The 24,768-nt window shown below is 37.2% G+C and overlaps 1 protein-coding gene and 1 non-coding gene across 2 annotated transcripts in view; one reads left to right on the forward strand and one right to left on the reverse strand.

The window, feature by feature from the left end:
• The window catches only part of RALBP1 (ralA binding protein 1), a 41,933-nt gene that overhangs the window by 11,641 nt on the left and 5,524 nt on the right, over positions 1–24,768 (reverse strand). Inside the window, exons 2-4 of the mRNA XM_053571360.1 lie at positions 9,616–9,903; positions 5,369–5,827; positions 1,001–1,350 (exon numbers count right to left, since the gene is read on the reverse strand). Coding sequence (XP_053427335.1) covers positions 1,001–1,350; positions 5,369–5,827; positions 9,616–9,859 — 1,053 coding nt within the window. The 5' untranslated portion in view covers positions 9,860–9,903. The remainder of the gene's footprint in view (positions 1–1,000; positions 1,351–5,368; positions 5,828–9,615; positions 9,904–24,768) is intronic.
• On the forward strand, positions 4,569–4,758 carry LOC128572239 (U2 spliceosomal RNA). The gene has a single exon (XR_008376137.1). It is a non-coding gene; the product is annotated as a U2 spliceosomal RNA (small nuclear RNA).

Consider the following 24,768-nt stretch of genomic DNA (forward strand, 5'->3'; position numbering starts at 1 on the left):
AGCATTTGCAGTTGCAAAGCTGGCACTCATGTGCTAGAAGACTCAGATGAGGCTGGCTGTAAACCTAATAAAAAATTACTTCCTACCTAAAACTTACTCTTACAACACACTTGAATCTCTGTGATACTATCGTTCCTATTATGGTAATATTATCAGTGTAATTACTATTTACCAGATTCAGAAATCCCAACTAATATGAATGAAATTGAAGTCTGAGAAATATATAGCAACCAAATATAATCAAAGAGCAAAGAATCTTTAGTAAATGAAAACACACTCTAATGATTTATGGTGGCCTAGAATACGGGCCAAAAAGAGGGCTTAAAATTAAAAAAAAAAAAAAAAAGCCACCATCCTTTTTTTGGTGGGGGGACCTGAGTAAAATATCAGTGTCTCCAATTAAAGCAAAACATACACTCTATGACAGCACCAAGTGAGCAGCAACCGAGAAAAGCCAGGTACTTCTGTTGTTAAAAGACACTAATTCACACACTATTCAATTCCCTGGAACACATTCTTGACTAAGAGCCCACAATAAGCCTTTCCAGGATCCAACTCCACCAAAGAAATTCTCAAGGTAAACTCCTGACAAAACAAATTAATGTTAGGCCCCTTTTTGCTGGAATTTGATATATGTGGATATAATTAAGCAATAATGCTATCTGATGAAATAAATAACATCTTTAAAATTCTAGCTCAGATGGACTCTCAATTGCTCCTCCCTCTGGTAATCACAGAACACTGTGATCAGGAACTTGTTTATAAACCCACAGCAAAGACTAAATTACATTCAAATTACATACGTACAGGCTAAAAGTCAACTTATGCTTGTCATATTACATGTCAACACTGTCCACACTGTGAAAGACACCTACAGTCAAGCGAATCCATTATCTACCTTCCCCAGTTAATTGCTTCACATGTGACTCAATGACAGAAGTGTCCTCTGCCACCTCCCAGTGTCAGAACCAGAGGGGACGGTGAAGGGAAGACCACGTACCTGAACAGTTGGACTGAGCACTATAGAAATGTTCTGAATATTCATTTTAGTTTCCAGTTCCTTTGTAATGACATGGTCCATGTGCACAATGAGCCAGGAAATCAGAAGATAATTACATTCCGGCAGTTCTTTGAGCAAGCGCTGGAATTCCTGTACTTTCTCACTCTCTGAGGTCCTACCACAAGCCTCTTCAAATCGGGGCATAAGCTCTTTGGTAAGCAAATTCTCTGGAAGTTCTCGCAAATACTGCTTCAGCAAACTGGCTACAGTGTTAGGCTCATACTCTTCCAAGTTTGTAGACTCCTCTCGGTCATAAGCTACTTTTAGCTCATCCACTTTTGATTTAATTCCTTAAAACATTTAAATTCAAAGAAGAGAGAACAATAAAAAAAAATCAAACACATAAGCTTTCTTTATCTGTATACTCATCTTTGCTGGGGAGATCCAAGAACAGCCACCTGACCAATAAGGACAAAACTCTTCTTATGAATTACTTATCTGCACAAGGGTCATGTAATTACTCTATAAACTCACTTAACCAAAGGCTAACAATTGAAAATTTCAATATTCAAAAAAAAAAAAAAGGCAAACAGAAACATTTTAAACAAATATGCCAATTATTTTGGGAAATTTTGTTTGTTTTTTTAATTTAAAGGTAGCTAGGTAAAAATTGAGGCAAAAATTAAACTACAATCCAAGTATAAGTCTTGTCCTACACACGCAACCAACCACTTTTTAAAACTACTCACAAAACTGAAAACATAACATGTAACTTAGTAACATATGTTCCGAAAATTTGTGAGTAAACTGCCTTTTTATAAGTAAAAATTGAAACCACAAAAGGGAAGTTAGTTAATCTAAATAAACTCTTTGAAAATTATCCTCCATTATATAGTCCCCAACTAAAATCTATATTAAAGTTTGGATTCTTTAAGTGTTTCCTTAATCTAAACAACACTGGAACAAAAATAAATAAAGTTTGGGTTTCTAAAATTAAATTGTTTTGGTTTTTTATTGGACAGAAAGACACTCTAACACACAAAAGAAATGTTATCCAAACATTATGTATCTTTAGTCCAAAGTGCATTAAATAGTGTAATTCAGTGACAACCTCATTGCTCAGAAAACACAAAGTAACTTTTTTTGTTACGCTTTAGACCAACTGTTTAGGCCACAACTTAAGGCTGGCAGTTTCCAACAGTAAATGTCATCTAATCTGACAGCATTTACAATCACTATGGTGCATCTGGGCTTTGGCATTCCTTATTTAATGGCATTACAATAAATCTTTAACTTACCCAACATTGACAAAATAAAACCAACAGCACCAAATAAAAAAAAACAATATGAATTTATTTTTGCATGATCTTTAAGATAGAAAAGTTAGAAAATAATTCCCAGTTTCTTATTTTTATCATAGTGTGAGTAAAACATGAGCAACAACTTTAACTGAAATTCCTGGCAAAGACCTTCTCTCTTTCTTACATATATTTAATTTTTTCCCTACACAAATGGACTATTAGAATATGTGTTTGGCTTGCTGTTACTCTGAAATTACTAAAATGTTTTCCTTTAAAAAACCATACCCTCCTTTACTTTCCCTGAAGTAAAGCCTTTCAGGGAAAAAGAGAAAGAGCGTACAAGTACCTGTTAATGCAAAAGGTACAAAACACACAGCAAATTAAAATCTATAAAGCCACTCACATTGTCTTTGTATTAGTTTTAAAATTAGAATATACGAATAAATGAGAACCAAAATCTCCAGCAAAAAAACAGATTACCATTCAGAAAGAAAAGACTCATCAGAAATGAATGTGGAATTACACTAAACTATACTATAATTAGCATCTGAGGCTATATTCTGCTTTCAGAAGTAATATAAATTCACTGACAATTCTGAAGATAAACATCCAAAGATAAATAGAAGTCAGTACTAGTAGCTTCTATTTAATAGATGTACAAATGTTTGAAAATTGCAACGTGACAAATAAAATTTGTTATGGGGAATGCCCAAAGAACACGTTTTAAAAAAAAAAATAGTCTTGGCCGTAACTGTAGTACAAGGTGTGCTGCCCAGCACAACCACAAATTAAAGAATAAATAAAAAATTCACCAAAGCCAGAGCTCAGTCCTTCAGAGCAAAAGTCTGAATGTCTTCACACACAAATAAAGAGGATTCCACAAGTCCGAATTTCCAAAAGAATTCAAACAGTAAAAATAGGTCAGAGACAAAAGAATCCTTTAAACAAAGCTGTAGAAACTTTTCAGAGAAACTTTAACTAAAAATTTCTTTATGCCTATCATGACCATGAGAGAAGCAACTTATGTTATTAATGTTTAAATTTTTAAGAATCAATTTGCATAAATTTTTAAAAATCAAATTTTCAAATTCATTTAAATGCATTGGTTTTATGTTAATACGAAGAAGTTATAAACTGGCAGCGCCTGTGGCTCAATAGGTAGGGCACTGGCCCCATATACAAAGGGTGACAGGTTCAAACCCAGCCCTGGCCTAACTGTAACAAAAAATAGCCGGGCACTGTGGCAGGTCCCTGTAGCCCCAGCTACTCAGAAGGCTGAGGCAAGAGAATCGCCTAAGCCCAAGAGTTGGAGGTTGCTGTGAGCTGTGACGCCACAGCATCTACCAAAGGCAATAAAGTGAAACTGTCTCTAAAAAAAAAAGAAGTTATAAACTTAAATTTAATTCCTAATTTATTTTCTTCTAAACAGTAGCATTTGAGCCAAAATACTATTAATGACAGCATGGAATCTACTGGATTTTTGTAAAAGTTTTCCCAATTATCAAAAATACCTGCTCTTTCTCAACAAAATTTAAATATCAAATCAACCTTATAGAACTATGTATGAACTAATTAAATGGAAAAACTAAGTCTAATTTCTCTGTATATTCTAATGTGAATGATTTAACAACTCATCATGAAAATATGTGTGACTGACAGTTTTATAAAATACATCTCTAAACAGAAGTTGATGACGTACTAAGAAAGTGAATAACGGGAATGTAATGATGGGGAATACAGATGCTGCTACCAGTCAGGACTTTCATCCTATACTAAAAGTACAAAAAGTTGTACTGCCTTGTAAGAAGTATTTTTACTTGGCAGGGCGCGGTGGCTCATGCCTGTAATCCTAGCACTCTGAGAGGCCAATGCAGGTGGATTAATTGAGCTCAAGAGTTCAAGACCAGCCTGATCAAAGTGAGACCTTGTCTCTACTAAAAGTAGGAAAACTGAGGCAAGAGGATCACTTCAGCCCAAGAGTTGGAGGTTGCTGTGAGCTCTTGAATGCCACGGCACTCTACCCGGGGCAACAGAATAGAATTCTGTCTCAAAAAAGAAAAGAAAGAAATATTTTTAATTTTGAGTAACAAACATTTTGCTTGAATTTAGGTACCCAATATGAAACACCTTCAAGTATGAAATTTAAATTTATATGGACATAGGATGAAGATAAATGTAAAATCCATTTCAATAACGTATGTGAAAGCTGCATATGGCTAACAGAAGCATTCACATTTGGGGAATAAACATTTGGAAAGGAACACTTCATTGGTTTTCAGCCTTTTAGTGAAAATCAAGTGTAGCAGTTTCTATCAGTTTAATATCAGATATGTCCTCTAATCCAAGGACAATATATCAAGTGGAGTTTTACCCTGTTTCCCCGAAAATAAGACAGCGTCTTATTTTAAGGTGTGCTCCCAAAGATGCGGTAGGTCTTATTTTCAGGGGACGTCTTATCTTTCCTGTAAGTAGGTCTTATTTTCAGGGAAACAGGGTAGAACAGGAAGCTGGAATAGAAGCTCACTCAGTCCCCTCCAGGCATCAACTTGGTATCTTAGTAGCTACCAGAGTCGTGCACCTTCAAAAAAACCACTTCATGCCTCTTAGCTAAGCTCCGGAAATGCACTATGTGACTACATCAACAAATGTGCCTCTTGGCCCAGAAGACGCCTTCACACAGACATCTTTCCTTTTCTTGCTGATGGCCCTCACACCACTGAGCCTCTGCTGAGACAAGGAAGAAAGGGAAAGAAAAAGCAGGGTCTGAACACACGTCCTGTTAAGAGATGCTATCCGTATGCTTCACTTTGTCCCAGTGCTGGCTGCTGCAAGCTACGAACCACTAAGGTGTGAATCCTCCTAACAGAAGGAAATATCATAAAAAATGAAACCGCCCAAACACCAAAAAGGAGAGGGGGTGAGGATTTTTGTGCAAATGGAAGGATCAAGGAAATGAATAAGGCTTAGGGCTCAAGCCAAATTTTCTACTCAAGTTAATACTTTTCCTCCTTGGAAATATGAAAGTGAAGTTAATTTTTAAAAACCACCAAGTGCATGTCCCCAATACCTGAAACTCTGTAGATGCCTTCACACTTCATGCCGTACTTCTCCATGTAATCTATACATTCACGGAAAACTGCCGGCAGCCGAATGCCGTCATACATCATGGTCCTCTCTACCGCATCGGCCAAAGGGATCCCAAAAATGGGTCTGAGATTCGGAACATCAACCTGAGGCACCTCTGGCTCCTGAATTGGCTTCTTCTTTTTTTTCTTTTCCTTCCACTGTTTAACAACATCTGCTGCTGTCAAGTCTTTTGACTTCTTCTCTTTATGTTTTTCTTCTTTGTGCTTTTCTTCTTTATGCTTTTCATCTTTGGGTTTCTCTTTTATTTTAAAATCCTTCTCCTTCTTTTTAGAAAAGCTGGGCTTCTTGAAAACATGGATTCCCTTGGACCTCTTCATTTTAGAAGGACTTTCAGCTTCATCTCCAGAGCTATCTTCCTGAAAGGTAGCATAGCCTTCAGCTGCCAAAGGAATGTATACAGTATAAGTTATATGTTTGTTCAGTGTCAAACTGTCCATGAGTTTTCTGAGAACACAATCAAAAAAATAGTGCCACCTGGCACTAGCTACAGTTTTTCTTCTCAGCTAAAAAGAGATGTTGCAGCGACATACCCTGGCCACAAGAGGGCAACAAGAAGCTGACAGTTACCATGCTTACTCTAGTAGGTGGGGAAACTAGTTTTACATTATACAGGTACGTAAGTGTAAGTGGAATTCTGGCAAACTAAACATTATAAATACACATGAAAAGGTCTGCATAGAAAAATAACGGAACTGTTCCTTCCATAAGATAGAGTAAGTATCATTTTATCATGTGAATCATGTCCCTTAACAAATTACAGGGTGAGTATCCCTTATCTGAAATGCTTGACATAAGAAATATTCTGAAATTTTGGATGTTCCAGGATTTTGGAATATCTGCATTATAACAGTTCTGTATTCCTAATTTGAAAATCTGAAACCTGAAATGCTTCAGTGAGTATCTCCTTTGAGTGTCGTGTGAGTGCTCGAAAAATGGCAGATTTTTCAGATTTCGGAGCATTTTGTATTTTCAGATTACAGACTGTAATTACTTTGCCTACCTGTATCCTATTTGGTGCCTGCTACCTGAGGCAATTGCAAAGCATGACACAAAACTGCACTACTGGGCTCAGCACCTGTGGCTCAAGCGGCTAAGGCGCCAGCCACATACACCTGAGCTGGCGGGTCAGAATCCAGCCCGGGTCTGCCAAACAACAATGACGGCTGCAACCAAAAAAAAAAAAAAAACTAGCCAGGCGTTGGGAGGCGCCTGAAGTCCCAAGTCCCGCTACTTGGAAGGAGGAGGCAAGAGAATCGCTTGAGCCCGGGAGCTGGAGGTTGCTGAGAGCTGTGATGTCACAGCACTCTACCTATGGCGACAGCTTGAGCCTCTGTCTCCACAAAAAAAAAAAAAAAAAAAAAAAAAACTGCACTATTGTTTATATGCTTTAGTTATTCCTTTATCACACTTTACTCTCCTGTCAAAAACTGCTAAGTTCTTTCTGGAGACCACAGCAGGGACTGCAGCCTTATTTGAGTAAAGGACTGAACCTGGAAATTCCCCATCTTTGGGTATGGCCAGTCTGGCAGATCACTTTCCTCCATGAGAAGGTCGGGATTTTACACACTGTCAAAAGTGCCTAATTACTTTAAAACCACATCAGCGTTGCCAGAGTTTGGTTTTGTTGTTTAATACCTACAAGGTGTCCCAAAAGTTGCCTCTAAACTCACCATGCATAGGGAAATTTTAGCGAAATGTACTTTTATTTACTAAATATTCATTACAAAATATTCTCTACATAAGTATTTTTCAAACATTTTCATCTCATGCCATACTTGAACTTATTAGTTAAACTTCTGCGGCACACTTAAGTTGATCAAAAAAAAAAGTTAAAAAGAAAGAATATACTTTCTGTGCTCTGAACTTCTTTCAAAAATAATTTAATTAATGATCTTTAAAAATTTTCGAGGCACACCTAAGAACCCCTCGCAGCACACTGGTTGAAAATCGGTGCTCTATGTGTTGGCCATCTCTTTGTAAAATTTTGTAATGAATATTTTGTAAATAAAGGTACACTTAGTTATAATTTTCCATTTTTCACATGGATGTATATATGGCGATCTCTGGGCCATCTTGTATAGCTCTTCTATTCTTTTCCTTAGCTAGCTAGCTATGAAGCTGTATTTTAATTCCAAGGTAAGTCCAAAATTTTCAAGCTGTTTTATAACAAACATTAAAGATATTTCATATCTTACCCTCTAAAATACCATACCAACTAGAATGGCAAAAATCTTAAAAACAGGCCAGGTACAGTGGGCTGCTTTAAGCCCAGAACATTGGAAGACGGAAGAGGGAGGATCACTTGAGCCCAGGAGTTCAAGATCAGCCTAGGCAACACAGCAAGACCCTATGTCTATAAAAAATTAAAAAATTAGCCACCACATAGCCCCTGTAGTCCCAGTTACTCAGGAGGTTATTCCAACAGGATTGCTTGAACCCAGGATTGGGGATTGCAGTAAGCTACAATCAGACCACTGCACTCCAGCATGGCTACAGAATGAGTTTCCAAAACAAACAAAAACTAAAAAAACTTAAAGACAAAATATCATGACATAAAGCCACTAGAATTCTCATTCATTGATGATAAGAATGTAAACTGGCATATCCACTCTGGAAAACTGTTCTGCAGGATCTACTGAAGCTGAAATACGGCCTATGAGCAAGCAATTCCACTGTCTAGGCATATATGTACAGAAATGCATAGACATATAAACCAAAAGATGTGTGACAATGCTCATAGAAGCACTACTCATAGTAGCCAAAAACTGGAAACAGCACAAATAAGCAACAACAGTAGAATGGATAAAGTCCAGTATATTAGTGCAATGAAACAATATTCAGCAAAAAAATGAATTACTGCTACATGGAATAACATGAATAAATCTAACAAACATATGTTAAAACAAGCTAAATTAAAGCTGCCTCCTTACATATTTTAAGTTTGGTCCAAAATTTTCTCCTACATAATGAACTGTAACATAACTAGATATATAAACTGACCGTAACCTACTCTTGTACACAGAGTTTTGGCCAAAGGCAGCCAGCCATTCAAATTGTGTTCAAATAAAGGAAACACTGAGCTATAACTAATCCAGCTTTTACTATACCTCACTTTCCTTTTTTTTCTGTCCATAAATATTATTTGACCATGTGGCAGTCACAGAGTCACTGTGAACCTTGTCAGGTTCTGGGGGCTGCCAATTTGAGGATGCTTTGCTTAATTAAACTCTGCTAAATTTAATTTGTCTAAAGTTTTTCTTTTAACACATAATATTGGACAAAAGAAACTAGATGCAAAAAGAAATATGATTTCATTTAAACAAGTTCCAAATCAGGCAGCACTTACTTTGGGGAGAGTTGAGGCATTCCTTTTGGAAAGGCAGCAAAAGAGAATTTCTAGGGTGCTGAACATGCTCTATTTCCAGACCCTTGTGGTAGTTAACACAGGCATACCCACTCATCAAGCTGCACACAATTTGTGTGCTCTATGTTGTCTATCTATATCTGTCTACATGCTTAAAAAACAAATTATCACAAAGACAATATCAAAATATCACAAAGACTAAAATAAAAGAATACTTAAAGTAACTTATTTGCTTTTATTATATTAAATAGCTATTCTTAATGACTTTTTTTTTTTTTTTTGCAGTTTTTGGCCGGGGCAGGGTTTGAACCCACCACCTCTGGTACATGGGGCCAGTGCCCTACTCTTTGAGCCACACGAGCTACACGACTAAATAGCTATTCTTAAATGATTCATCCTCTCTACCGAATAGGACCTATAAATGGAAGGCATCATGACATTTACTTAAGAAAATGAATACCTACTTTATGAAAGATTCCAATAAAGTGTACCCAACCTGCCCAAGAAAGTTTCTACAAGGCCAAAATTCCAATATTAATAATAATTTGTATATATTACTTTAAATGACCATTTCAAGAAACAGACACTGTAAAACTCTGCCATATCTGGAAACTCAGTATTTTTATTTGTGAGATTAAGATTCTAAAATGCAACTCTTCTATACTGAGACCCTGAAAAACAAAGAAAAGAAAAGCAAACCAGAGTCTCTGAGTTGACATGCTTCCAGAAGACAGCTGGTACATGGATTAGGACGGAAGTTTATCTAAAATATATCTAAAACACAGGGGAAAAATGGAACTTACTCCTTTTTTCCTTTTTCTTAAATTTTCCTTTTTTCTTGCCATGGTCTTTCTCATCATCAGATGCTACATCGGGAGGCTCGTGGAGGATGTCATGGGGAGGTGAAGGTTCACCAGTACGGTACAATCCAGGAAACTTAGTAGGGCTGATCTCTTCAGAGCTGGGGGTCCGGGTGAGCCCGCTGCCATGCTCCACCCTGCGGTGTTCACTGGGGCTGCTGGTGGGGGGCAGGAAGCACTCCGTCATGCTGATGCCGTGACAAGGTCTTCTCTGTTACCTATCCATTACACCTACACAGAGAGAAAAAAACATGGGTGGAGTCACCTAACACCAACCAAAGCACAAAACACTACCAATATACAGTACAGCATTTAATCTTGTATTTATAAATAAAAAAATTTTCCTCCACAACCCACCTTTAAAAATACTCTTTCATTTTATTTCAGGTTACATTTCATACATCACACATATCACGTCTCAAAAGAGTCAAAAGCTCTGGCATCAACAAGTATTAGAAAAATAAATCGAACAAAGCCAGGCACAGTGGCTCGTGCCTGTAATCCTAGCACTCTTGGAGACTAAGGCAGGTGAATTGCTTGAGCTCAGAGTTTAAGACCAGCCTGAGCAAGAACGAGAGACCCCATCCTTAATAAAAATATAAAAAAAGTAGCCAGGCGTGGCAGGCTCCTGTAGTCCCAGCTATTTGGGAGGCTAAGGCAAGAGTATTGCTTGAGGTTGCTGTGAGCTATGGATGATGGCAGGCCACTCTACCCAGGTAAATGAATGAGACTTTATCTCAAAAAAAAAAAAAAAATCAATCAATCAAACAAAAATCATAGTTAGAATTCTCAACATAGAATATGGAGTTCCTTTTAGAAGGAATTCACCATTGTAAAAGGCTGACTGCCACCCAAGGTAAAATCTTACTATTGTTGTGGATGTTATTGTTGCTATCATTTGTTTTATGAGGCAGGGTCTCTGTTGTGTCTCTCTCCCCCCGCCCAGGTTAGAGTGCACTGGTATTACCGTAGCTCACTGCAACCTCAAACCCAAACTCCTAGGCTCAGGCAATCCTCCTGACTCAGCCTCCCAAGTAGCTGAGACTACAGGTACAACCACCACACCAGCCAATGTTTAAGAACTTATTGTAGAAACAAGGTATCACTCTTGCTCAGGCTAACCTCGAACTCCCGGATTCAAGTGACCCTCCCACCTCCGTGGCCTTCCAAAGTGCTGGGATTACAGGCATAAACCACAGCACCACACCACTGCTTTAAGTTGTGACCAAAAAACTATGAATAATGAATTACAAAGATTACTTATGTAACTACACTTGAAGAGTTCATATCATAATTAAAATTTCTAATAGTAAAATGATATATTTAAGGATTCACGTAATTATAGATTACTTACTAACTATAATTCTACAATGTATGGAATTAGCTCATGTGTTGATAACTATTATATTTTGTACTGCAGTTATACTATAACAAAGGAACACTTACTTAACCCTAAAACACACGCAAAATAGTTTCACTACAATGAACAGAACAAACAACAAATATAAGAAGAGTCAAAATCTGTTTGCTTTTCTTTTCACTGTACAGAGGTACAAAGTCAAAATATTGTGTTTAAAAATTACTTGAATTAGATTTTATTCCTCTTCAACTGTCATGTGAAATACTACTGGAGTCACTTTTTCTCTTTGCACTCACTTTTAAGATTATTTTTCAATTTAAAAATCCACAAGTCATAAGAGACCAAGGTGATAAATCTGACCATAAAGTCAAAAGACATGCAAATGTGAAAAAAAAATTGCAAATTGTGAAAGCACTGATTTATTTTAAAAGCAAAGACTTCTTAACAAATCAAAAATAGAAACAAAGCAAGAGAACTAGACAAAGAACGTGATCAGGTAGTTCGTAGAAATGTTCAACTTCAATGATGATTTTTGAAACAATGAGTTATCATTTTACTAATATGAGACTAAAAAAGAACAAAAAATATATATAAAATCCAGTGTTGATAAGGATGTGAGGAAATAGGGATTCATGAGAATATCTACTAATGGAGAAGTATAAATTAACACAATCTTTTTATGGTAAACAATAGAGTAATATCTACCAAAATTTTAAATGTATGCTCTTTGATTGAAGAATTCCTACATTTTTATGTGACACCTATGTTTACATTATCTCCTAGTTCACAATTATTTTTCTTTGGTTTCCATACTAGCTTGATAAACAAGAAGAGTTTTATTCATAAAATACCTGGCGGCGCCCGTAGCTCAGTGGGTAAGGCGCCAGCCACATACACAGAGGCAGGCGAGTTTGAACCTGGCCTGGACCAGCTAAACAACAACAATGACAACTGCAACCAAAAAAATAGCCAGGCATTGTGGCGGGCACCTGTGGTCCTAGCTACTTGGGAGGCTGAAGCAAGAGAATCGCTTAAACCCAAGAGTTGGAGGTTGCTGTGAGCTATGACACTTACAGCACTCTACCGAGGATGACATAGAGACTCTGTCTCAAAAAAACTATCAGGTTATCTTGCAAAAACTACTCTTAATGAAATATTTGCTGACTTATGACTGAATCAAAACAGAGGCCAAGTGCTATGGTTCACTCCTATAATGCTAACACTTTGGTGGGTTCAGGAGGGACCAGGCTGAGCAACATAGCAAAATTAGCCAGGCAGCTGTAGTCCCAGCTACTAAAGAGGGCTGAGGAGGAAGGATCACTTGAGCCCAGGAGTTTGAGGCTGCACTGAGCTGTAAAGGTACCACTGCACTCTAGCCTGGATAACAGAGTGAGACCCTATCTCAAAAAAGGAAATAAAAGAAGATGGACAGTCAAGCTGTATACTTGAAGAATGTATTTGTTCTGTGTGCATATGTGACCTGCCAAAAGATTTTATCCACAATAAGAAAAAGACAATTCAACACAAAAATAGGCAGAGTTGAGCACTTTACAAAGAAAAACATGTTATAAAAGTTGACCATACAAATTGGGTCATTCTTGTCATACCTAACTAAAACAGTCAAGAAGCTGGGGGAAAAGCACCCAGGGCACCTAACATTGCTCCAAGAATGTAATTCTCTGCCAGTCTGACTGGTGAAACTTCCTGCTATAACCTGAAACCAGTTTTATCTAATAGCTACTAAACAATCTGCTGACTCTAAGACCAGATTTACCCACGGCAGTCACTTACCAATCAGAGCTAATCAGCTCCCCCAAATCTTACAAGTGCCAAAGTACTTTTTAAAAGAGCAATATGTAACGTTTCTCTTTTTAAAATAAAATACTCTTCTTTTTGTTCTTCAAAGACAACTTGATCTGAGTATATGCCATGAATTGCAATTCTTGCTTCCCCCCACAAACATTTTAAATTTAGAAAGTCTTTTTGATATTTGACTTAGATAATACTAATGTCAGTAAGCCCACAGAGAAAACTCCACATGATGAAACATCAAAGAAATGCAAATTAGAAATCATAATAAACTATTAACAGACATCACCTAGAATGACTAAAATTTTAAAAGAACAATTTCTAACACTGGTGAGGATATATGGGGCACCCAGAACTCATACAATTGATGATGGGAATATAATTTAATCACTTCAGAAAACTGTTTGACAGTATCTTTAGTTTAACATACTTTTCCCATGTGACCTAGCAATTTTGCTCCTTATTTACCCAAGAGAAATGGAAACATATATTCACAAAAAGATTAATCATAGGAGCAACTTTATTCATAAATAGCTAAAAACTAGAAGCACCCTCATTTCCATCAACAGAAGACTGGATTCATACAATGGAACATTACTCAGCATTTTTTATAAAGAACAATCCATATTTCAAAAGAGAGCACACCAAGACACCACAGGGTACACAACGTATTAAAGTATTTATATGAAGGTTTAGAAAGACAAAGTCATCTAGGGATTAAAAGAAGGTAGCACTGTGGTCGTGGGGGTGTGGAGAAAGGCAGGGACTGAGTTAGCAAGCGAGGACATTGTGGGTTGATGGCTACATTCTACATTGGCAGGCATGCAGGCTATAGGTATGTAAATATTTGTTAAAACTTACTAAACTGTGCATTTTGCTGAATATAAATTATATCTCAATAAAAACTCAGAAGGGAAAAAAAGGCCATGAATACTTCCGAGAGATGTGATTGTGAGACATTAAAAAATACAGACCTTCCTTTTCAAAGATGGACCCCTTTATGGCAGCATCCATCCCCTTAACCCCAAATCACTACAACAGGAATGTCTATTTCCAATCATTCAAAAAAGAAAGCACACACTGGTTCCTGTGTAAAAGAACAATTTCTCTCCAGGCCAGGAGCAGTGGCTCAAACCTGTAATCCTAGTACTCTGGGAGACGAAGTAGGGTGGACTGCTTGAGCTCACAGATTTAAGACCGGCCTGAACAAGAATGAGACACCATCTCTAAAAATAGCTGGGCATCAAACTGCAACAGAAAAATAGCCGGGCGTTGTGGCGGGCGCCTGTAGTCCCAGCTGCTCAGGAGGCTGAGGCAAGAGAATCGCGTAAGCCCAAGAGTTAGAGGTTGCTGTGAGCCATGTGACGCCACGGCACTCTACCCGAGGGCGGTACAGTGAGACTCTGTCTCTATGAAAAAAAAAAAAATAGCTGGGCATCGTGGCCGGCACCTATAGTGCCAGCTACTTGGGAGGCTGAGTCAAGAGAATCGCTTGAGCCCTAGAGTTTGAGGTTGCTGTGAGCTGTGATGCTAAAACACTCTACAGAGGGCGACATATGACTCTGTCTTAAAAAAAAAAAAAAAAAGAAAATTTCTCTCCAGCGAGAACTGAAGGTGCAAAACATTACTTCTGCAATATCTAAGAAAAACTATTAAGAGTATAAAGCCAATTATTTAATAAAAAAAAAGAGAATAAAGCCAAAAAGTCACATATCTAGAATTTTACTTTAGAATCAAAAACAATTTCACCTTTGAAACTGAATAATACTTCAAGTAAAAAGTACAGTTATGACACTTACAATTGAGATGAAGCAAAAAAATTTTCATAAAATTAGACTCAAACTTAACAATGGTTTAAAAACATTCACTTCTCCAAAGAACTAGGATATACCTTGTTCTTAAAATAGTCTTTTCTGCTCATATTCCAGAATTATTCAGCATACACAGTAAGAATCACTCACCCATGCAAAAGAACAAAGCAATATAAATAGAGAAAAAGAAATTAGAGATTGCTAAATTAAAGTCTTCTGAAACGAGCTTTCAAGAATAAATCTGGTTCTTTAAACTTGATAATATCTAAACAGAAAAGGGCTAATTCCAGAAAATCAACAACTTGTTTAACTAGTTTACAAGTTAAACAGATTCAGTATTTTATAAAGGTTCTGTATTAATAAACGCCAGGCTTAAATTCACTAAAAGCAGCCTTTCCTCATTTTTACAGTTTAAAAAAAAATCTGTAAATTAAAAGTCTTTAACCTAACCTTCTACAAGGGAATCCAAATATTGGTTTATTGATACCTTATACACACACCAAACACTATTAACTGAACTGGCAAACCAGTATTAACCTACCATTTGGGAATGTCATAAGCAGTGTATTCACACATGATACATTCTTGTTCTTCTAATCATATAGGAAGAAACTATCCCAGAATTAAGAACAAGAGTGGCCAGATCATAAGGCAGCACTAAGCACCCCCACAATAAATGAAGCAACCTGGAACAAAGCACCTTGTGAAACTTCATAGCACAGTGTATAATAAAAAGAAGAAACTACAAGTATCCTGTGAGTGAGGGAGGCAGAAAGGGTTCACAAAGGATCAGGACGAACTTGGGAACAGGAACACTAGAAGCCTAAAGACAATAAAGAAACATCTTCAAAACTCTATAAAGTTTCTCAAGAATCCCTAAAATAAAAAAAAACAAGGCAGTAGACTAAACAGTAAGAAAGACTGAGATTCAACCCTGGAGAACAGCAAAGAGAAGCCCCAGGAAAAGCAAACCTTTGATCACCTAACTAGTCCACAGTGAAGACGGAAGAAGAGCTCCAAGGATTAGTGGAACTTAAAACACATCTGACTGAATGGAAAAGAATACTAAGACATTTTAAAGGGCCACTAGAGCTTCTGGGATATATTTATCATAAGAAGAGAGTAAACAAAGCAAAAGAAAATAAGAGACCACTATCAACTTTAGGAGAAAGAAAAATTAGATAAGAAAACGAAACCGTACAATGCTTGGCTCAATACTACACAGTGTAACTGTCTAGTCATCATAATAAAAACAGTGAATACCGATTCAATCAAACATCATGACATGATCATAGTAGAGAACTGAAATGCTGGGAACCGGAGAATGGCGTAAGAGACCTAAATCCTCATCTACTGTAATACCTAGTCAAGAGATAATATCAAAAACCAGTATCTCAAGAAACAGCAATTTATTATTTAGAAAAAAGAGAATAAATACCAAAAGAAATAGCTAATAAAAGAGAGAGGAAAAAAAAAAAGACTGGGAGGGATGCAGGAACGAGGCAGGGACAGTATTTTCCTTTTTAAGTCTTGTAATATTTGGTCGGGGGTTGTCAAGGCCACCTCAGGAGCTGTGATGTGTTAGAAGACACGGAATTCAGCACAGTTGTACTCACAGCTAGCGATCTATTATAGCAGGGTTTTCCGACCTTTATTATCTCATGGCACACATGAACCTATAAACTTCAGCAGCACACTAAATTATGTTGATCAAAAATAGAATGTACTGAACTGTGCTCTGAACTTCTTTCAAAAATAATTTAATTAATAATCTTTAAAAATGTTCACAGCACACCTAGGATCCTCTCATGGCACGCCAGTGTGCCATGACAAACCGGTTGAAAATTGATGTATTATCGAGAACGGATACAAAGGAAAACCAGCAAAGGAAAAGGCACATGGGGTGAAGATGGGGTCCTCTCTCAGCACCTTACCCTCCCAATGCACCCTCAGGCTAGAGGATCAATTCCACTAGCAACACATGTCACATTAAGTCTACCAGCAGCATTTTAGATATTCTTTTTAAAGGCTGATCATGTAGGTACCCTCTGCCTATGTTGAGTCTGAAACCAAAATTCAAGACTCCCAGAAAGAAAGCAGGTGTTCAGCATAAACTATTATTTGCATGGTGTAGGCATGGTGAGCCACTTTTATATTTGAAAAAGTTTTATGTAATATCATTGTAAGGAACCTTCAAGTTCTCAGACACAAGCAAGGGCCAGCCTTGCAGCAGGCTTTTCTAAGGATTGCATCTCAAGCTTGCTGTAACTCTTTTCTGCACGAGTACTATTTGATTTTTAAAAGTGTCCCTATGAATTATAGTCATGCACCATATAACAATTAAATGACTGACCACATATACAATGTCCCATAAGATTATAAGACTGTATTTTTGCTGTACTTTTGCTGCGTTTACATATGTTTAGATACACAAGTACTTACCACTTTTTTCCAATTGCTGCTTCAGGACAATAACAAGCTATACCAGTTTGTAGCCTATGAGCAATACAGGAATATGTGCTGTCGCACAGAGTCTAGTGGGATAGTAGGCTATACTACCTAGGTTTGCACATGATGCTCACACAATAACAAAATCACCAAAGACACTTTTCTCAGAATGTATCCCTATCATTAAACAACATATGACTGTATTCTGATTAAACTTAAAAAAGAAACAAAAAATCCAGGCAGGTCAATGGCTCATCCCTATAATCTCAGCACTCTGAGAGGCTAAAGCAAGAGGATCACTTAAGCCCGGGAGTTCAAGACCAGCCTGGGCAACATCACAAGATGCCCATCTCCACAAAAAATAAAAAAAGTTAGCCAGGTATGGTGTGTGACTATAGTCCTAGCTACTCGGGAGGGTGAGGAGGATCACTTCAGCCAGGAGTTTAAGGATCCAGTGAGCTATGATGATGCCACTGCACTCTGGCTCAGGCAATAGAGACAGACTCCACCTCAAAAAAAAAAAAAAAAAAAGAAAGAAAGAAAAGAAAAGAAATTAACAATTGCAGCGAAAAAAAAGAAATTAACAATTGCAGTGAACTAAAACATATCATACATCAATTTATTTAAATCTGTGAGTTCATAATGATCCTTAACAATGAAATTTATTGGTCACCTTTGGAGGATACTAGAGGGACCACCTCATTATTTTGAATAGCTGGATAATAAAAAGGGGGGAAAAAACAAGCATGTATCCTGCATTTCATATATAAAGTATTGATGTAGCCATGTTTCTTTTTATCAAAATCTTTAGCTAACAAGAAGAAATGACAGACTATCACCATTTTATCAGCAAATAAAAAACGGATATTGAAAATGATCATCGGGCGGCGCCTGTGGCTCAGTCAGTAAGGCGCCAGCCCCATATACCAAGGGTGGCGGGTTCAAACCCAGCCCCGGCTGAACTGCAACCAAAAAAAAAATAGCTGGGCGTTGTGGCGGGCGCCTGTAGTCCCAGCTACTCGGGAGGCTGAGGCAAGAGAATCGCTTAAGCCCAGGAGTTGGAGGTTGCTGTGAGCTGTGTGATGCCATGGCACTCTACGGAGGGCCATAAAGTGAGACTCTGTCTCTACAAAAAAAAAAAAAAAAAATGATCATCAATGGCTGCTGTTATCAGAGAGAGAGAGACAGAGAGAGAGAGAAAGAAAGTGTGTTGTACCCAGGAGCTCAAGAGATAAACAGACCAGGTGGGATGGCTCACACCTGTAATCCTAGCCCTTTGGAAGGTCAAGGTGGGAGGACTGCTTGAGGTCAGGGGTTTGAAAACAGCCTGAGCAAGACCCTCTCTCTACAAAAAGTAGAAGAAGTAGCTCGGTATGGTGGCACATGCCATAATCACAGCTACTCAGAAGGTGAGACAAGAGGATTGCTTAAGCCCAGGAGTTTAAGGATCCAGTGAGCTATGATGATGCCACTGCACCCTAGCCAAGGCAACAGAGCAAGAACCAGTGTCAAAAGAAAAAGAGAGAGAGAGAGAGAAAGGAAGGAAGGGAAGGAGGGACGGAGGGAGGAAAAAGGAAGAGTGAGAAGGTGAACACAAAAATGAAAAGACTCAAGATTGAAAGAACGAAAAGACAAACCACACTAGGGCAAAATATTTACAGAAAACATATCTGATGAAGTACTGTTATCCAAAATATATAAAGAACTCTAAAACTCAACAATAAGAAAATAAACCCAATTTAAAAAATGGGCAAAAGACCTGAATAGACTTCACCAAAGATACACAAATGGCAAACAAGCACATAAAAACATACTCAACATCATTTGTCATTAGGTAATTGCAAATTAAGGCAACGATGAAAGATACCACTACCCACTATTATTATGGCAAAATCTAAAACACTGACAACATCAAATGCTGGCAAGGATGTAGAACAACAGGAGTGCTCATGCCTTGCTGATAGGAATGTAACATACACCCTGGAAGACAGTTTGGCAGATTCTTACAAACTAAATATACCTTCACCATATCATATGATCTAGCAATAGCTGTTTTTCTAGAAAAGGAATGCTAACCTTCAGAATAATTGATCTGTGACAAAGTCAGGGTTTTAGTAACATCACAGTTTTTCATCAAGATTGCCTTTGTTGATTGTGTCTATCCTTCCTTCTTCTCATTCCAATGTTTTATTTTTTAAAAATCCTGACTTCAAAAATTACATAAAAATATAAAGTGTTTAGCCAGGCGTTGTGGCGGGCGCCTGTAGTCCCAGCTGCTCGGGAGGCTGAGGCAAGAGAATTGCTTAAGCCCAGGAGTTGGAGGTTGCTGTGAGCTGTGACGCCACAGCACTCTACCAAGGGTGACAGAGTGAGACTCTGTCTCAAAAAAAAATACAAAATGTAATAAAATTATTCTGTAACATCCTTATCTTCCCTCCTACATGAGACTGTCATTGAGAAGAGTAACACCTGTCCCCAGATCTTTGTGACATACATTTTAAGTCAGGCTATTTCTGATGTGTCTGTGTGTAGTTCTGGTACATCTGCCTTGCCTTCACGCAGTAAAAAAATTAGTCTTTTCTAAACGAAAACATTAAGTATTATTTATCACATTTTGTGGACTTTATTGCTTTATATCTTCTGTTTGGCATGGTTTTCTTCATTCCTTTTGAGCTTAAGTAGAGAAGGTCTGACAATTAAGTTTGTGAACTCGTCCTACAAAAAATGCTACATATCTCACTGCTGAATATTACTATAGTCACTTTCAAACTACTCACCTTGGGAAGCTGTGCACAGACACCAGCACCTAGTCTACCCTTAAAAGCACTCTATGACAAGTTCACGAACTTATTTGCCAGACCTCATATAACAGCTCTGATGGCCAGTCCAGAAGGAGTTCCAAAACTGTTCTGAAGGGTGGACCAGGCACTGGGGTCAGTGCACAGCTTCCCAAGGGGAGGACTTTAAAGGTGACCATAGTGATATTCAGCAATGAGGTGAGGTATACAGCATTTTTCCTAGGCTAACTTTGCTAACTTAACAGTGTGATCTTGTACATGTCTACATTTATACCAGCACCATGCTGTTTCAGTTACTGAAGGCTTGACATATAATTTGAAATCAGTTTTGTGAGGCCTCCAGGTTTGTTCTTTTTGCTTAGGACTGCTTTGGCTATTAGGGCTCTTTTTTGGTTCCATATGAATTTTAGAATTTTTTTTCCTTAACTCTGTGAAAAACAACATTGGACAGTGTAGTTGTTTTAATAATGTTAATTCTTTTGATCTATGAGCATGGGACAGTTTTCCATTTGTTTGCATCATCAACAATTTCTTTCATCAGAGTTTCACAGTTTTCCCTGAAGAGATCTTTTACCTCCGTGGTTCTTTTGGTAGCTATTTTAAATGGGATTCCCTTCTTAATTTGGTTCTTGGCTAGATCACTAGTGGTGAATAGAAATGCTATTGATTTTTAGATGTTGATTTTGTATTCTGAAACTTTACTGAATTCATTTATCAAATCTAAGAGTTTTGGGAGGCGTCTTTAGGGTTTTCTAGATGTAAAATCATATAAAAAGGGACAATTTGACTTCCTGTTATTTTTTTCTCTTGACCAATTGCTCTAGCTAGGGCTTTCAGACAAAGAATCTAGAAAAAAGCAAGAAAGAAGTTATTCAGCAACAACATTAACAGCTGACTTCTCATCAGAAACCACGAAGACCAGAAGGTCATGGGATAACATAGTCAAAGTACTAAAAGAAAAAAATCTGTTAACCCATAATTCTTTATCTGGCAAAATTTCCTTCAAAAATGAAAGAGAATTAAGAAATGAGTATAATTGTGGGCGGCACCTGTGGCTCAGCGGGTAAGGTGCCGGCCCCATATGCCGAGGGTGGCGGGTTCAAACCCAGCCCCGGCCAAACTGCAACAAAAAAATAGCCGGGCGTTGTGGCGGGTGCCTGTAGTCCCAGCTACTCGGGAGGCTGAGTCAAGAGAATCGCCTAAGCCCAAGGATTTGGAGGTTGCTGTGAGCTGTGTGATGCCACGGCACTCTACCGAGGGCGATAAGGTGAGACTCTGTCTCTACAAAAAAAAAGGAATAAATCTAAAAAAAAAAAAAAAAAAAAGGAAATGAGTATAATTGTGATGGATGTGTTACTTAGTTCAATGTAAACATTTCACATTGCATATTGAAGCAGTACCCTGAACCCCATAAATGCATCAATGTACAAAGTTATGATTTAATAAAAAATAATAAAAAAAGAAAGAGAAACTAAGACATTACCACATTAAGATAAACTGAGAGAACTTCTCACTAGTAGACCTACCGCACAAAAAATGCTAAAGAGAGTTCTTCATACGACAATAATTCAAATCCACATGAATAGAGAACATAGGTAAAAGTTACTACAAAGGTAAATATAAAAGACAGTATGAATATATTCTTTGTATTTCTTTCTGATTTACATGACAATAGCATAAAGCAGTAATTATAAACCAGTGTTGACAAGAATACAACATATAGATATATTTTGTGACAGTAACAGCATAAACAAATAGTTTTTTACACTATTGAAATTAAGTTGATATTAATCTAAACTAATTAAAATGTTAATTCTAATTCCAGGGCAACTTCGTTAAAAATACATAATAAAGAAACATAATAGAGCTAAAATGGTACACTAGAAAATAACATAAAAGGAAGCAGAAATGAAAGAATTGAATAAAAAGATCTGGTATGGAAAAAACAAATAGCAAGATGGCAGAAATAAGTTCTTCCTTATCAGTAATATGACAATGGATTAAATTCCCCAATGAAAAGGTAGAAATTGGTAGGCAGACACACACACACAAGACCCAACTATATGTTCCCATACAGACTCAATTTATATTTTGAGACACAAATCAGTTGAAAGTAAAAGGATAGAAAAAGATATTCCATGTAAACGGTAACCAAGAAACTCAGAAAGACTATGCTAGCAGTAAACAAAATACTGTCTCTTGAATATTACACAATGAGAAGGGGGTAAATCCATCAATAAGATACAACAATTATAGACATATATGTACCTAATAATGGAGCCCAATAATGGAGCCTCCAAATGATTCAAAACAAAAACAGACAGAACTGAAAGGAGAAACAAACAGGTCAATGACCACTGGAGACTTCAAAACTCCCCTTTCTTTTTTTTTTAATTTATTGTTGGGGATTCATTGAGGGTACAGTAAGCCAGGTTACACTGATTGCATTTGTAAAACTCCCCTTTCAATAATAGCCCAAAGGAAAGACCAACAAGGAAACAGAAGACTTGAAGATCACTATAAACCAAGTAGATCTATCAGATACCTACAGAACAGTATGCTGTAAAGTTCTTTAAATGACCCATTAAAAAAAAGTTAGAAAAAATATATAAAAGTCTGCTCAACAACAGTAAAATATATCCATCTCTAGTGTATATAGAATATTCTGCAAGACAGACCATAAATTACACAACAAAACAAGCTTCACTAAATTTAAAAGACTGAAATCATTCAAAGCATGTTCTCTGATCACAATGACAATAGGAGAGCAATAATAGACAAAAATGTTGAAAACTTCAAAAATATGTACAAATTAATCAACAACCTCAAGAAACAAAGTACTCGGCCAACTAGGAATATGAGGGAGTCCCTCAAACTGAAAAGAGTATCAATGAAAAACCCATAGTTTGCATCATACTTAATGGTAAAAGACTAAGGTCGGGAGAAAGATAAGTCTGTTCTTGGCACTTCCATTCAACATTGTACTGGAAATTCTAGGTTGGGCAATTAGGAAAGAAAACAAAAAGTATTCACACTGGAAAGAAAGAATTAAAACTCTCCTTTTACAGATGGTGTGATATTATACAGAAAACTCACAAGAACACAAGAAAACCATTGTAGTGTTAGCTTCAACAGCACACGTTCTAAAATTGAAATGATACATTAGCTTGGCCCCTGAAATACAATGAAAAATATTGGAGTTAATAAAGGAGTTCAGCAAAGTTACAGGATACAAACTGAAGAAGAAAACAAGTTGTATATCTATACTCCAGCAATGAACACTGAAAAAAATGAAATTTAACGATTTCATTTGTGATGGCATCTAAAAGAATAAATAGGAATAAACTATAACAAGGAAGTGAAAGACTTGTACTACTCTCAATAACAAAAAATGTATATAATTAATTAAAAATAGGAAAAGGAATTCAGTAGATATTTCTCCAAAGAAGATACACGAATGGCCAACAAGCACATGAGAAGATGTTCAACATTAACGACCATCAGGGACATATAAATCAAATTCAAAATGTGATACCACTTCACACCCACTAGGACAGCTAGAATTTTTTAAAAAGAAAATAGCAAGTGTTGGCAAAGATATAGAGAAATTGGAGAACTGGAATGTAAAATGGGGCAGCTACTTTAAGAAACAGTTGGGCAGTTCCTCAAACCATTAAACATAAGAGTTACCGTAAGAGCAGTTTTCTGACACCAAGTATGTGAGCTTTTTTCCACATCAATAACTAAAGTTCAACTCTCCAGGCACCAATTGGGTGTCCTACAATTCAATTAAATTCCAACACTAACTGCCCAAATTTAACGTCAGACTCCATAGGTTTAAGGGCTCAGACTCACAAAACCATCCTCACTTCAGCCGCCAGTCACAAGTGCCACGTTGCTACCTATATTCTGACCAAACAGGTATGAATCCGGGTTCCCATAATCTCCTCTTCATGTTCAATAATTTGCAAGAGTGGCTCAAAGAAACTCAGGGAAACACTTTAATTATACTTATTAGTTTATTATAAAGGATATCATAAAGGATAAAAATGAACCAAAAAAAGAGGTACACAGGGTGAGATCCAAAAGAGTTCCAAGGAAAGAAGTTTCTATTTTATCAAGTTGGGGTACAAACACCCTCCTAGCAAAAGATACGTTCACCAATCCAGAAACTCTCTGAGCCGCATCATTCAGAGGTTTTTACAGAGGAACCCATTTTGTAGGAATGATTGATAGATCACTGGCCACTGGTGATTGAGCTCAATCTCCAGGCCACCACCCCCCCACCCCAGCCCTGGCTGAAAGTTCTGATCCTCCAATCACATAAAGATGAGGTTCCTACAGCAATCAGTCCCCATCCTTAAGTTATCTAGGAGTCTACCCCACAAGTAACTTTATTAGCACAAATTCAGACATGATTGAAAAAGGCATATTACCAAAAGATGTTCGTATCACTTCCATTACTCAGAGAATTCCAAGAGTGTTAGAAGTTCTGCATCAAAGACCAAATACATGTATTTTTATTAAATCACCCAGCAATGCTACTCCTCAGTATATACACAAGAGAAATGAAAACATACATCCATACAAAAACTTGTACCTATCACACAAGCATTATTCATAATAGTCAAAAAATAGAAACAGACCGGGCACACAGTGGCTCTCACCTCCCAGCAATTGGGAGGCTGAGGTGGGTGGACTGCCTGAGCTCACAGGTTCAAGACCAGCCTGAGCCAGACAGAGACCTTGTCTCTAAAAAAAAAAAGAAAGAAAGAAAAGAAACAACTTAAATGTTCCTCAACTAATGAACTGGTAAACAAAATGTAGTATATCCAGACAATGGTATTACTCAGCAATAAAGAAAAATGAA

Source organism: Nycticebus coucang, chromosome 19, assembly GCF_027406575.1.
Source record: "Nycticebus coucang isolate mNycCou1 chromosome 19, mNycCou1.pri, whole genome shotgun sequence".
Lineage (NCBI taxonomy): Eukaryota > Metazoa > Chordata > Mammalia > Primates > Lorisidae > Nycticebus > Nycticebus coucang.